The sequence below is a fragment of the Echinococcus granulosus genome (assembly GCF_000524195.1).
Source record: "Echinococcus granulosus chromosome Unknown EG_S00036, whole genome shotgun sequence".
NCBI classification, from domain to species: Eukaryota; Metazoa; Platyhelminthes; class Cestoda; order Cyclophyllidea; family Taeniidae; genus Echinococcus; species Echinococcus granulosus.
In genome coordinates this window covers 63,793-79,471 of record NW_020170416.1, presented here as the reverse complement: position 1 = coordinate 79,471, position 15,679 = coordinate 63,793, and the positions used below count along the sequence as shown (strand labels likewise).

Below are 15,679 nucleotides of genomic sequence, written 5' to 3'. Positions count from 1 at the left end.
GGTTCCCCCATCCTCTCTCCCTAACATTTTTAAAGTTTAAATCTTCCCATAGCTAAGATTTGTGGTATGAGGTACAAGGATATTTACTATTTTGTAATGTTGCCCGTCTGAACGTTATCAGGTCACATGGGTCGTATTTTAACCGTCTAGGTGCACTGTCGTTTCTGCATTCCACTATGAGAAAAAAGTAGTTTTGTGGATCTGAGGTGGTGCCTGCCTTAAAACTGCATGGTGGGGTAGTGGATCATCTGAGAATAAAGTATAGCATTGGAGTAATAAACTGACAGCCCTTGGAACCTATTGTCAAGCCTAACCGACAAGAACACTCTAATGTATTTGACAAGTGCCTACAGGGTAAACGGTGGCATGACGGCTAGCTATGCCGAAGCTTAACAAATGGAGTCAACCTTTGACAGCTTTTATTTTTCGAGGACACCTGGCCTACGTGGACTAGTAGTGATTGACATTCCTTCAAAAAATGGACAAAAATCTTTTTTACTGCATGTAAGGCTGAGCAGGCAGACGTGCCTACGCAGGTTGTACTTCTCCTATGCTGCATGACCTTTGGGCCATACTAGTGCTCTAGTGAGTGGCATCTTCTTTTTTTATGCTACTTTCGTTTATAAGGATTTCAAAATTGTCAAAAAGGTCCACATTATAAAACACTAATTGATTAAGTTAAATTTGCCGTAAAATTGCAAAAGAAAGTGACCAAGGTACAATCTCATGGTTGTCTCAAGTACATTTTTACAAAAAAAAAATAAATAAATAAAAAACTGGATCAGCTAGTATTGTGTTAAACCCTGCAGTGAATTTCTTCATTTCTCAAGTGAAAAAAAAGTTTTTGATTTCCTAAAAGTGCCTTTGAAATTAGCCCCCATTTAGACAAAGTGAGTCAATTAAATGAATTAAAACCGCTCTTTTGCTACCACCAAACCTGATTAAGCGCTCCATCTAATCACTCAAACAGCAACTCTACTGACTGCATGAAATGAATTTGCGCTTTTTTGGCAGCAAAGTCTACTACTCGCTACAGAAAATGTCACTTATTTAAATCCAACTTTTAGCTTGCCACGCAGGTCCCTAGCGGAAGGCCCCAGTTTAAAAGCCGTTAGGCAGGCTGCAAGACAGCGGTGGTAGCAAACGCACGTAAAGATAAAGCAAATTTTTTTTCAATAAGGGGAGACTATGGGCATGGAACGACTTGATTATGGAGAACTAGATGTTTATAGATATTTTGAAGGTCTGAAGGATGACCGTAGTTAAGTTTATCAGTGGAGATTCCGATTGTAGTAGTTATGACTCCCAACCTATCACCACAGTAGTCAATCATGCAGAACAACCTAGACACTTAAAAACTGTCAAACCTATAGTATAAACTAAGTCGTAACTTATTACAGCCAGGAATTTCTAGTTCTACGGGGCTCCTCATATCCTCTCGAGGTTACTAACCAAGTAGTCAATGGACAAGATTTTCATTGTAGATGTATATCACTACCGTACTGAGTAAGCAGAGGGCCTGAGAGCCAGAGAAGATAGATGACTGGATATGAGTCTGTCTCTATCTTTCCAGTTACGCATAATTATGGTGACAGACTGACCCTGAACACCTAGAGGGCATCTCTGCTTGATATCAACCAGTTAGGCGGAATCGCGCAACAGCACGACTGGCAAGAAGGTTCGGAGTTTAACCATCGAGTGAAACTTCTAGAAAATCCAAAAGAATCGGTTCTGGGGGCTACCTGCAACAGTTATCAGCCTCCTTTCAATTAATTGTTTGGTACTTATAAATGCAAAGTAACAAGAGATCCGTCGACATTGCTTGACGGTTGTCAAGTCTAACCGAGATTTTACCAGCTTCTAATCTAGGAACAATTGTATCGTATAAAAAACACTCTATTATAACTCTCAAAATTGTGTTGGTTTATTTATTAAAAGCTATTTGAGAATTTGGTTTTACAAATGCAAAACTTTAATAAACTCATCAGCACTCAGGAATATTGATAAATTACACAAAATTTAACCAGGGTCGTACGACGTATTTTGATGTCCTTACAATAAAGCACCTAGTAACGAAGGATCAATGTGGTATTGTTTGCTGATGGGTTCGAAAACAGTTTACTGTCACGGCAATTAACCTCCATTAGACGAGTCCTTAAACTCCCTTAGTTTTAATGACAACTTTCCGTCCCAACTTGTCAAACCCCCTATTTTCCCCAAACTCAAAATTACTTCGGAGGAGCCTCAAGAGCCCAGATGGCGACAGTAGTGAGGAAAACTCTACAGGAATGAATAAAAGGCTGCAAATTTGAAGACTGGGTTTTTTTAAAAAAAATAAGTACCAAAGCAGAAGACGGATGAAGGAGTTGTTTACGCGATGTCAACTTTAAACATTTACCATATTTTTTATCGTCTATAAAGGCAGTTAAAATTTTACTGTAACAACATGCCCCATTGGCCATAAAATGGCTGTAGTGATGCTATTTACGACATTTGGGTAAATATTTTGAGGCGAGAAAACAACTTATGTTCTACTTTAATGCTTATGATGGCAGAATGGAATGAACAGCAGTGAAAGTGGGACAAAGTAATCAGGGAGAATGTATATACAATCACTTCGAATTGCTCTGTAATTAGGTAAACGATTCCATAAATTGCGAGTGCTCTATGAAGCCTTGAGCACTTTACAAAATGAGCATAACCCTGGACCAAGCAGAAATTATGAGCTACGACTGACGAAGAGTTCAAATGTCTTCTCACATTTGTGCAACAATAACGTGTAAGCTTTGTATCCAGCTAATGAGCTTTACAACGTGTGACAAAAAACGGCTAAAAAGAATATCAGAGACGGTGGTTAAAAGGATGACGAGCATGGAAGTGTAATGACCCGAGATTTCTCTGGGGCTGAAAGATTAACGCCTAAATAAAATATGTATTGTCCACCTAAAAGAAGGTCTTGGGACAATCGGTATGACGCAGAGGATAGGCCCGTCACCAAAACCGAGAGTTAAACAGGTAACCAAAAACCATCTCCTCATTTGAGCGGCCTCCCCGGAGCTCTCCCTAATCAACCTCCAGCGTCAAACACTTCAAAGCATTCGGTGCTGTAAGAAAAACGCCCACAAGCCAATTATGCCAGTCATCGAATGTCCATGCGACTGAGAAGGTAACTGATTGCAAAACCACTGTTCACATTTGGCAGTTTCACTGGACCTGAGATTTTTTCACGTTCAATAACCGTATAAAGGGAAGGAAGAATGTGCTAGCGCTAGTAGTAAGAGCACTGGCATGCAAGCAGGGTCAAATAGAAATGTATGGGATTTAGCATAGTTCTGTAGGGATGGTTTCCACTTCTATTCCCCTTGCCACCTTTTTCTCACTTCAACGCTACCCAGTCATATGTATCTAGGATCTATCCAGCCAGTAGAGAGGTAAAGAAGACATCGCGATTTCACATAATTGATATAGTCAAACAGGAACGACAGATAGCTTTGTAAAAGACTTTATCAGACAGTTAACGGCTGCTGCTTCAGATGCTACTGGTTTTTCTGCAGACCTCATGAGTAGGATAGTTGCTGAAGGCAGACGTCTTTTTCAGCCCTCCAATTATGGATGGTCACTAAATTTCCCGTCTACAGTATATGCACTTCCCCTGCCCCACTAAGGTTTATCGCATAGCCGAAAAAATCAGGATAAGTAACCTTTAAGATGGGATTCGCTTACTATTTCCTCCGAGAATTTTCTGAAAATAAAGGCATAAAACCCTCTGCGGAATGTGCAATTTTTACGTGCAGTAGGGCTTGGGAATACTAGCACAGACCGAAGGCCACTCCACTCGAAGCAGGTACAGTGGCTAGGAGCCTACGCGGCCCATTACCAAAGCAGAGAGTTAAAGGAACAATCGAAACATTGTATAGGAATTGGCTGAAATTAACTACAAGAGCGATTTACTCTCCGCAGTACGATTTTTTACTTACATCGGTGTCGTTTCTAGATATCGAATTTTCTACCTTCTCACCTAAAAAAAAACTTTTCTCAGCACAAAATGGGGGAATAAATGCTCTCTTCCCTTTAGTAAATTATTCGAAGTTCTAATGCAAAAAACTTGAAAGTTCTCGTACTCATCTGAGTTAGTAATGGAAATGTCAGATAGAACCACTCAATCTTAAAGGTAAGACTAATTGCTCCCTCTCCTGCTTACACGACTGCTATCAAAAAGAATACAAAATTCTAAAGCAGTGTTTTTATGGTTCCTTTGGATACAGCACTAAAAAATTTTCTTTGAACTTGCAAAATTATAAGAAAATTGATGACGCAAACATTTCACAATTGTTCATGGAACCTTCCACGTGGTATCCGCTTCTCATATGTATGCCACTGTTCATGATAGACTCTACTATTCCATCAAACATAAGATATACCAAAGCATTTAAATCCATTGGACAGGATTTAATCGCGGTTAGATCGGTCACAGTAATGCAGGACCTTACTGATGAGATTTATGATACAGGCCGCCATTCGGTAAAAGTTATTTAAACAGTCAGCTCTGTCTTGGCAACAAACTTCTCAAACCTAAATAGAGATAAGACACATCAGACTGGACAGAAATGAGGTATCATGTAACCTTAGTAATTGAGATGATTAAAAATTACAATGGTAGAGAAGTTTCTCCAAGTGCTAGAGAAATAATTTGTTTAATCCGCCACTAACTGAGAAGAATAAGCCTTGAAGGCTGCCAGACAAATTAATGCGCTTTGTTAAGCAAAAACAATTGACTGAACGAATTCTAGAAGGTACTCCTATTATCATTAGGTCTATTCAAGAGCAAAATACATTTTACACGTGCGAACAGTCAGCACTTTGTTTTCTCGTCTAGAATTTTTGTTTATAAATTATTCGAAGGTTTTAATAAATATCCGTATCTGAAACTGTTATTCGGTATATAGATCATAATTGTAATACGTTACTTTATGTTCATCTCTCGAGTTTGATGACGGGCTAGTTAGAGGCTCCGCCATTGCGCCTCCAGCTTGAGGTCTGGCCCACGGGCTATGTCACTAGCCCCATGCCCTACTGCGCGTCGACAAAAAACACTCCGCTCGAGATCAAAAGTGGTAACAACATGGTAAGGAGGAACAGAAACGAAACCCTACACAACGGACCTAATGTTAACTTTCTTACTTTGTTATGCGACTCTGCTTTCTGGTAAGTGTTCCTAAGACTAGCTATGGACATGTGCAACAGCCAGCACATCATCCCTCATCTCCAACTTAGTTTTCGGCTCTAGTCAAATTACCATGAGGTAACTGCGATATTAAGGTCAAGTATTTCCTCAGTTACATACAAATTTGGCATGCTTGGCGTGTGGGTGATTCCTTTACAACATCAATAACGTTGTGATGGCTGGTGCAGAGGTTGACCAAGGCGAGCAATGGGAGGACGGTTAAAAGAGGAGAGGAGCTATCCAATATATCAGTCGTTTTTGAGCTCACAGTTTTTGTAAAGGACTGCTTAGAGGATCGACTATTGCATGTTTACCAGGTGGCCTTTCCTCCGAGCCATGTCAGTAGTCCTATCCCCTTCTGTGTGTCAGCGGTACATAATCTGCCCCAGTATTGTGTCTTCTTTCGTTTTTAGGGCAATCCCGGTTCGCTATACTAATGTTATGTGCAAGGCTTAAGAAAAATTGGTCACCACTGTCATATATTTTATTATTCTATTATTACCAGCCATCCCGATCAAATGCTGGCCAAAAAATCAGAAAACGTGGAAGTGGATATTTACACCACAAATATGTATATTTGAATCAAGAGAATAGGACAAAGGTGTTTTTTCTGTGCCGTCTCATGCTAATTTGGTTGTATTGACAAATCTGTTTGTCTCGAGAGCCTCCAGATTTTTGTTGTCTTCTGACATAAGTGCATAAATGTGGTAGGTGACCATGTGGAAAAGTAGGTGAGGTTACCAACTTCGAAACGATTTGGCTTTGACTCCCATTAGCCGCCTGTCTAGATGAATGTCTAAACGGTTAGCATCTCGAAACGCAGTCTTTAACAGCGGACATTAGGAATGTAATGGATACATATTTAAGAGTCTAACTAATAATCAATGACATTCACCGTTTCGGCAAAGGACATATTTAATGAAGTACATGAACCAGATTTTACCTGAAATATATATATATTGTATTTACATATAATCGCCAAATCATCCTTCGGGTCACAGATTTAAACACTACTTCATAGTATTTCATTACCAAATTGTGGGAAAAATTGTTTGAAGAATTATAAGAAAAACTGAATATTCTGGTTGAAATATATTCTGTTATCCCAACGGCGATCACTATAGAAACGTTAAAGGCATATATCACAGGAAAAGTAGTGGATCAGTACACTTTTCTCCCATCATCATGAACAAGGCAATTTTTGATATTCGAATGAAATATTTTATTCTAAAGCATAGGAATCGTAGTTTTAGACAACCTAGCTACGCAGAATTAATTTATATGTCATATCGGCTTGTTTTAATAAGTTTAACGTGCCGAAATAGTCAGCAAAAATTTTGCTTGGGCACTTTTGCGACAATTTGGCCAGATCATGCAGGAGATTAACGCTTATTCTGATTGGTAAATTCTCACTCCCTCTTTGATTGGTCTAATACTCTTCAAAAATCCCATTTGCCACATTCATCTGTAACTGTTCATTTTATCATGAAAACAGTTCCGGTGGGTCTTTTCTTCACTTTTCCAATTTATGCTCCTCTTTATTCAGAATTCCTAATGAAGTACTTTCCTTCAGACTTCTCTGCCAGCACTTTATTATTCGTGATAAAACCCATCGGGCTAATAGCTCAGTTAAATAAGAAGATCTAAATTTTATATATTTTCCAATTTAAACTTAGGAACAGCTTTTCTGGGAGTGTAGCACTTTGGTAAATTTTAAATAGCCGTAATTTTTTTTTAAGTTGTGGCTTATGTCTATTCATGGATGCGTTAATTCCTACCATTAGCTTCGAGGCATATTTATGTCTCCAACACCCTTTAATTATCTCCTCTCTTGGGTGAATATTTTATTAAGCAATAACTCTATCGCAGTTACTGACTAAAAATTTCCTTGCCTGCAGCTCTTAGAAATGAGGTGTCACTTCTTATTTCATGACAAAGTCACGTTCTTGTAATGTTTCTATATTTGCATTAAATCACTCAGCTTTTACTCATTTCTGTTGCAACAAAAGTTTGTTTCCGTTTTCTGAGAGGCGGAACAATAAAACACCACTTTAATTGTATGTGTCCATCCAAATTTCAAACTAATGGAAGGACAACAGTGATAGCAACAATTCCATGTTGCCCTAATTTAACGCCTCTGTACTGAGAACACTTTTTTGGAAAAATATTTCTTGCGAAAAGGGTAGGAAATTTTGAGCTATTTGATTATTAAAGATATATTAATTAATAATGTTTTAATTTAGATTGGTTGAATAGGAGAGCATGGATTAGATTTAAAAAGAAAAAAATGGACGTAATGCCTAATAGTGTAACATCGGTTATCTTCGTGATTTGCATCACCCTTGCAGCGATTGCAGTATTTATTTGTGCGGCTACTTTGGCCGTTTCATCACCCTGGTGGCCACAGCGCAAACGAACGCGACATGGCCACGCCTCAAACAAGATTACTTCCTCAGTGATTTTTCTTCGCCGAGTCATTGAAACCTTTTCTCTCACCTCACCCAAAACAAGTTCACGCACTCTGGATACATCTAGACGCAGCTCAATTTTTGCTGGAATTCAGTCACTTCCACTGCGAAGCCACTCTGAAAAATTCTACGGTGCTACCAACCCTCACCATGCCCCCACAAGACCCTCCATCTCTTCCTACCAGACTTCTTCCGTTGGAGAGAGTCTTCAAGTTGAAAGTGCCGTCAAGACAATTGGAGGCTTCCTTGCTCCTCCGACAAAGCGGCCACGCTCTGGATCCACATCCCTTTTACACGATCTTGCTAAAGGAAGTTACGATGGGTTGTCCCCTATCCCGGCCTTAATATCAACCGTAAATGCACAACCTGATGCTGTTCAAGCTGATCCAGCCTCAATCCAACCAATTAAAGGCAAGGTAGACTCTGCAACTGTAGAAAGAAGAAAGTCTCTACGGGCTGCTCGTCGTATAACCCTGGGAAGTTTGTCCCCAAAACTCATCAAAAATGAAATGGGTGCAAGTCTCTCCGAATTGATATCAATTTTGGACACACAGGTCAGTCGATCCACCCACACCTCACCATCGAGAAAACGGACACATTCATTGACTGTAGCGACACCGATAGTCACTCCACCCCCGTCTCAAATTTCCCCGATTCCTCGCTTCACTGCTGCGGAAGCTCCAGGTGGAACGATCAACTACCGTGTCTTCATCGATGCTACAGGAAGGAACAACCTCACAGTGCGTGTCCATCTCTACTATGCAACAAACTTGCCTGCAATAAAGCCATGGAAAAACTCCAACTACATCGTAAAGGCAGCTCTAATTGGGTTCAAATCTCACTTTGTGCAGACTAGTGGAGTAGTTACAGCAGCTTGTGGATCTCCACGATTTTCCGAGGGGCACCCATCGGTGTTAGATTTTGTTCTCGACTGTGGAATGCCCTATAATAAATCGGAGGAGGAGGTTCAACTCCGACTGATGGTAATTGAATTCAGTGGCAGAAAACCGGGTGAAAAGGCCCTATTGGTGGCTACCAAGGAGTACCGATTTAATCATCATACGCTGAGGGGAAAGTCAACCCTATCCACCGATGTTAGTTGGGAAAGATGTAAGCCGTGCATCGATGTGAGTTACGTATCTTCTAAGTTTGAGCCCTCATTTTATTTAGGCATTTTAAGGCCCAATCAATTATGAAAATATCCAGCTTCTCCTTCCATCAACTTAAGCATTTACTAACAACACAATGGGAAAATAATAAAATGGTCTCGTAAACAAATGTGCAAAGTTACTTAGAGAACCTTATTTAAACAAAAGTTCTGTTAAATTTAAGCAGGTTCATAAGTTAATTCCATATGAAATCTTCTAGGAACTGGTGCACGGTTTTTCGCAGAAAATGGAACATTGCGTTTAAACTAAAAAGGTCACAGAATGCAAAGGAAATACAGATATGCTGAGCAAAAAGAAAGGCAAAACACATCAAATGTAATTTTGAAATTCTTCCAGAGAGATTCTGAGTCCCGTTAAGAAGGATTTGATTAGACTTTTAAACATTGTTAATTCTTGCTTAAATCCTATCAATATCTGTTTAAATCATGGATACAATCCCCAACTTTGCACATTAAAATGAAATAGTAGAAGGGAGAAGAAATATTTAAATGAATTGTCACCATTAATTGAACTAAAGCCAAACATTCCTGGGCAGATTTAAAGGTAACTAAAAACAGTGAAACTTTACCCATCTCAAAAATTAAAATTAAGCAAATGTTTTCGAGTAAAGAATTTTACATCTCTTTTACTGTTTCAAAATAAATCGACCTGTCTTTAATGCAACCAATTGAAGAGCTAATTCCACATACATGCGTCTCTGATGGCAAACGTGTTGATCGTGTGCCTGAGTGGGGAAAAATCTCTCTCGAACAACTTTTTTAATCGTGAAGAGGATGACGATGACAACACCAGCAGTTAATTGTCACAGGGAGTAATGTTTTAGAATACTCCTAGGAGTCGGAAATCAGACGGAAGAGGGTAGAGAGAAGGCCTCAAAACTTATACCATTTTAATGCCCATTAACAACAAAACAATACGCTTACTGTAAGGATCTATTTTAAAGTAAAATCGACCAAGATAGTTCAGATGATTTGTTGTACCCTAACACCCAATCATAATGTCATGAAAGCTTTGCAAGAAATCAAAGTAGTGAGTGTTCTCAGGCCGGCTAATTTCCACTACGCCTGTTTTATTGTTTTGCCATCAAAGAAGTCGTTTGCAACGCATAGTATGTTTGGGTAACTGGGCTCAGAGGAGGAAACTACATGCGTCGCATATATGGTATTCCTGCAAAGCGCATCAGATGGTAATGGAACATACACGACTGAGTTTTGTTTTAAGCAACAAAGTAGCTGGGCCCAACATCACCTTGAGACAGCGGTTAACGTGAAAGGGGTCAGCTCCCAAAATGGGTTAAAAAGTCCCCTTCGCTCTCCCCTCCTCGCCCATTTTAGGTATTTAGCAGAACAGAACCAGTGGCTTCGGAAATACCTCCAACAAGTGATATTTCATTACTTTCTAAATGAAGCGTCCTACTTCCGCTTTCTAAAATAAGTAACCAACCTTAATTCTGAGGGTGACAAGAAGTAATTACTTACAAATTCTTTGACGTTTTTTTTGGAAATTCTTGGAAGAAGCTAATTTAAAAAAGAAAATGTATTCCAAACAAATTACTTGCTCATTATGAAGCATATAGTGTGATTCATACTTTATCATGACATCAGAAATGCGTAGATGGACGCTGTTTTGAATTGCCCGCTTTGGGTTTGCCCCGACCTAAAGTGCAAATTTTAATTTATAAGGGCCATTCGAGGCTACTTTGTAACAAAATAGGTAGAGCTCATGTTGTCTTTTACCCCTATTATTAGAAGTAGTGAGATCATCATAAATTATCCACAACTTATACCCTCTCTTTAGGGTCCATTTCGAAAGTCGACCCTATAAATTTAGGTCATTTAAAGGGGGACCTCAAAGTAGGTGTTATTGCTGAGCAACATCAAAGGCTCCCAGTTGGTTGAACCACTTAGGAATAAAATTCCTTTGTTTTTTATGTGTTGTTGACTTTGTTCAACAGCTAAGTTGGAAACTTTAATAGTTGATGGACTAAGGTCCACCCAAAACATTTTCGATAAGATTTTAAAATACATTTATATTTTAAAGGTCTATCAGCTGAATGCAGACGTGTTGGCATCGTTAATACAACGTGAGAAGGAGGGATATCTGCGATTTGAGATTCATGAAATCAGAAATCCCCATTTCCGACAACTTCTCGAGAATCCTGTGGAGATGGACTTTTTAAAGAAGAAAACTTCTTTGTATCCAAGTTAGTATAATTGTGATAGTAGGACTTAGGCTTGACGATATAATTAACTCTTCCTTCGTTTAATATCTAAAAATAAACATTGTTGCACTAAGGTACGTCAGTTTATATCGCACTTTTTACTGCCTAATAGCCTATTCTGCGAGGCATTAGATCACGCGGTTGTCTAATTTCACTAAAAACCTTCACTAAAAACTCTCTCATTACTCTCATTACTTACTTACTTACAAGCCAGTATGGAAAATATGAACAAAAAGGCGAAAAATACCTTGCTCAACCTCTTTCCCTACCTTTCCCTCTCCCCCATTCCGTCTTGCATTCCATATCTTACGATCACTTCCTTTACGGTGAGAGGCAAGGGGTGTGGGGCTGCGTGTTGTCTTGTAAGAACTGCATCATCACCGCACGTAGGATGAGGAGAGGAAAAAGGGGGAGAAAAAGAGGAAGCTCTTCGTGGACACCTTCGGGCTGGATAGAGTTACTTCGAGGGATGGGTAAATCTTTGCAAGTTAACAAGTTACAATGTATGCTTAAGTGGTTTGTTACTTTAACTGCATTTATCGTGATTGATTTGGTACACAGTTTATTTAGAGAGAGGCTACCCTCTGCCCTCTCCTCCAGTTTTGGCACTGAGTTAACGTCAGTCTCGTGTCACATTCACCGGACTCGTTTAAGAGGCGTTTTACAGAAGGGGTGTTCAAGATTGTAAGGAAAGTGTGCATTCCGCAACAAAGAGAATCCCTTACTTACTCATTAAAGTGCTTGTCTGTAAGCGATCTAATTTGGCAATAATTCAGTGCATCACGATGTGATAAAATCTAGTGATTCTTTTTGTATATCTGATTGGTCCCAAATCTAGCAACAACCGATTGAGTTACTTTCCGCAATATCTGAAAGGATTCTCTTTTTCGCCTCGTTTAACATTTCCTTCACCTCGCTATTCAAATCCAATCCCCGAAATTGACAGATGTCCCATGTTTTATGCTTCGACAACTGCTTGGTTTACTCTTTGATCGTCGGTTCATACAACTTTAGCCGGGCATAGAAAATATGATTCCCTAGGAGATGTTTCCTCATCACTAATTTTACTTTTTAAATTAAAGAGAGCAGTATAACTAAGCGTATATTTTGAGCCAAACTAACGAAGTACTCTGACCACAGATCCGTCTAGAATCTCAAGAGTCGATATAAAATGTCCCATGCATTTACACTCCAATTTGACGGGGATCAGCCTCCTACTTGTTTACATTAACATTTAAGGAAGCAAATAGAATTATCTCCACGGTGGCCGTTTTCTTTCTCTGACCAATAGCTGTTTCTTGTTTATTAAAAGCATGGACTTTTGACCCTGAAAATGCACATTAGAGGAGGATAGGTCAAGTTTGTACCATTAGCCCTTAGGTAGCCCGCCAAATAGAGCGCGCTGTTTGCTTGCACTGACAAAATATCAAGGTATTTTTTTGCTTCGAAAGCATTTTCGTATTTTGTTTGGGTACAGTTCATTTTTTTATCACTCCCACAAAAGGCCAAAAAAAACGGTCAAGAATTAAGTAGTATATACAATTGTTATTTCTATTTACAATACTTTGTTCCGTCCTAGTAAAAAGCAAAATTGAAAAGTGTTTTGGGAATTTTCAAAGATCAAGTAATATCCGTATGGTGTTTAAGAAGTTTTCTAAACAACTTGTTTATCTTGTTAGAAGGAAAGCCAAATTAAATCTTGATTTGGGTTTTCTCTCTAAGTTAATTACCAAACGTAGCTTCATTTTGCTGTATAAGTGTTTAAAAGGCCAGTGAATAATTTTAACTAAATAATTTTTGCCGTCAATTTTTGCTAAAAAGTTAGGCCTTGGTATTAATCTTAACTAAATTTGAGGATCTCCAGTCAACGAGATAAGTTCTTCAGTTAGCTCAAAATTAATGGATGTCCCGCTTTACTTTTTTTCCTTAAAAGTAGAAAATTTCATCCCTATTAGCATGATTAATCTACGGAACTAGTAGAGATGAGAGCTCTAACAGTGCCCATATGACAACGTCATGGAAGCTGTTGCAACTTCCAGATATGTTAGGTTTGCAATTATCTCCCCTCGCACCTCATCCCCATTCTCTCTCCCTGGTCTACACTCTTGCTCTCGCGGATTATTTACATGTATACGTAGGAGGATTATCTGCTGAGATATCTTTAATTTTCTTTATAAATTCCTTAATGATTTATTAAATGCTGAAAACGCAAATTTTCGGGAAGTCTTTTTACGAGGCCACCTCTACCTACTCAACTAATGTAAGTACTGAGACCTCGGTATAACCTGGTACAGGGAATGGCCAAACCCTGGGGAGAATCGCGTGGATATGTATCCTTCTATTAGTACCATTTTGCTAAGTGATGCACTATTTCCCCACTGCCTTGAACACTTACATTATATGTTGTCTATCGTCTGGTAGTTCTCTAAATCAATACCCCTTGCCTTTCACCCTCCTCACCACTAAAATAACTTCACCCAACCCAAAGGTGTGCAAGAAGAATTTCCCCTTCTCCCTCTGCTTCTTATCCTCCTTTGGCTTTCCTCCTTTATAGGGAAAACCAGGCAAGAGTGAACGTGAGTTGATGGTGTAATTTTCACTAGACGGCACAAATCTCCGTACCTCACGCCTCATACTGTCAAAAATTGGCCACGAGATAATGCACGCGACGATATGGAAGGGAACAGGAGGAATAGGGTGGTGAATAGGCAGAGGCAAAAGAAGAGTTGGTGTGGTAGCTCCTGCCTTATTCGTTCTCTTTCTTCTTATTGACATAAAAATCATCCTCAACTGGTTATAAACACATTGTGGCATCAGAGAATTACATGATAGAATGCTTTCTAGAATAGACAGAGGTGATTACGGCCTAGTTGATTGTTTCCGTGACTAAACCCACTCTTGAAGTGAAATTTGTGCTCATTTCGCGTTTTTAATCAAAGATATATTCTCCCTTCCACCAGTTAAACTTCGTCTACGCGCCTGCCTCGTCGCCAATGGTAAAGCTATCTGCGTCCGAAAAGGTTTTAACATTCGTCTACCAGCAGAGTTCGCTGACAGGGTTGTAAACGGTGACAGTTCGGCTGCTCTCGTTCTCAAACACCATGTCTTCAGCAGCAGTGAATTAGTCCTCAACTTTAGACCACCCTTCCCAGGTGGTCTAGACAAACCGGAGGTTTTCACCAAAGTTGGAGTAAGATTGGTTCAATGGAGGATTCTTGCCTACTTCGTGCTCATTTTGGAGGACACTTCAAGCAATCCAACAGGCTCCAAAAGGGTGCGAGCTATCGGATCCTGCTGCCTCGGCTCCAATGCACAGAATGCAACCACAATGAAGAAGGCCTCAATACTAAATGATGGTATTTTACCTCTGCTTTCTACAGTGGCCTCTGAGAGCTCACAACCGCAAGTTTCTCAGTGGTTACACATTGAGTAGTCAGTTGATCACTCTATCATTCACTTACCTCTCCATCTACCCGTCCCCTCAAAAATCTGCAGTCATAAACTGCTGACTAAAGACAGAGAGTTGACTTTTGAACTGTTTTCTTTGACACATCTCCTTCCATCTTTGTGTGTGTGTGTGTCTGTACCCGTCTGGCTTCATAACAATAGTAAAGGCAATAGCCGTGGTCACTGAAATGACTACGAAGTTTAAACCAGCATTTGTGAGTGCTTTGAATTGCACCATTATCAAATACATAACAATACCATTACGACGCATTTCTGGTATGAAACTGTAGGGCGTCATCAATTAATTTGTAGCGTTTTTACCCAATCGAAAAGTTTTCTTTTCCCAATCCGTCAGGACAGAATTTTTAGGTGGCTGAATTTGAATCCATCCAGACATCCTTAATTAGGGTTATATACGGTGAATGTAATCAAAAGCGTGCAATGATGAAAGGTTCTTGCAAAGGAAAGCGTAGAACCTACAGGCAACTTGATAAAGACTTCCGGCCCAATAAAGTGGGATAATAAAACTCGTATCCGTTAGTAGTGACACATTTCACAGCTGTAGAATTGTTTCCAGCAAGGGACAAAAGTCTGACAGCTTTGGAAGTCATGTCTTTGAACATCTAGTCATCAGATTGCCTGATCGACCTGTCATCCAACCCTGTGCTCGCCTGCTTTAATACTGGCGAATTGAATCTTTCCAGACCGAGGTCACCTTGAAGTCACCTTTAGATTCGTTTTGTAGTAATTCAAACCCAAAGTGGCTAGTAATTAGATAGAATAAAGCCTATAATTTAACATCATGGACCAAATTTGACCACTTTGCAGAAGGTACGCTTACTTGGCCTCTCACACATTAGTCATTAAGACAGTGACATTGAGCCCCCCTTGCACTACCTACACATTAAGCGACGGACTAACAAAGCTATCTAGACCAATATTGGTGAGAACCACGTACTACCGTTGTGCATGCAATTTGTCCATTTTTACCTACTTACCCTATTTGTTGACTTCTTCGCATTGCTGAGGTACTAGAAGGCCGTGCTAACTGGGGCACTTCTTCTCCCTAATTAGAGCCCTTTCAATCAGTCAGGTAATACCTCGACCCTATTGTTCGCCCTCCTTCGTACGTGACCTCAGTAGCATGGAG

The 15,679-nt window shown here is 39.6% G+C and overlaps 2 protein-coding genes across 2 annotated transcripts in view; one reads left to right on the top strand and one right to left on the bottom strand. All coding sequences in view use genetic code 11, as the record gives it.

The window, feature by feature from the left end:
- EGR_05113 (hypothetical protein) overlaps positions 1–2,462 on the bottom strand; it is a gene marked incomplete at both ends in the record, with an annotated part of 5,449 nt that extends 2,987 nt beyond the window's left edge. Inside the window, one exon of the mRNA XM_024494362.1 lies at positions 2,285–2,462. Coding sequence (XP_024351148.1) covers positions 2,285–2,462 — 178 coding nt within the window. The remainder of the gene's footprint in view (positions 1–2,284) is intronic.
- A 5,049-nt stretch (positions 2,463–7,511) lies between these two features.
- On the top strand, positions 7,512–14,515 carry EGR_05112 (hypothetical protein; the record flags this gene model as incomplete). The annotated part of the gene is made up of 3 exons (XM_024494361.1): positions 7,512–8,819; positions 10,902–11,064; positions 14,124–14,515. The coding sequence occupies 3 exons, from the start codon at positions 7,512–7,514 to the stop codon at positions 14,513–14,515; spliced, it is 1,863 nt and encodes a 620-aa protein (XP_024351147.1).
- Positions 14,516–15,679: the final 1,164 nt, after the last annotated feature.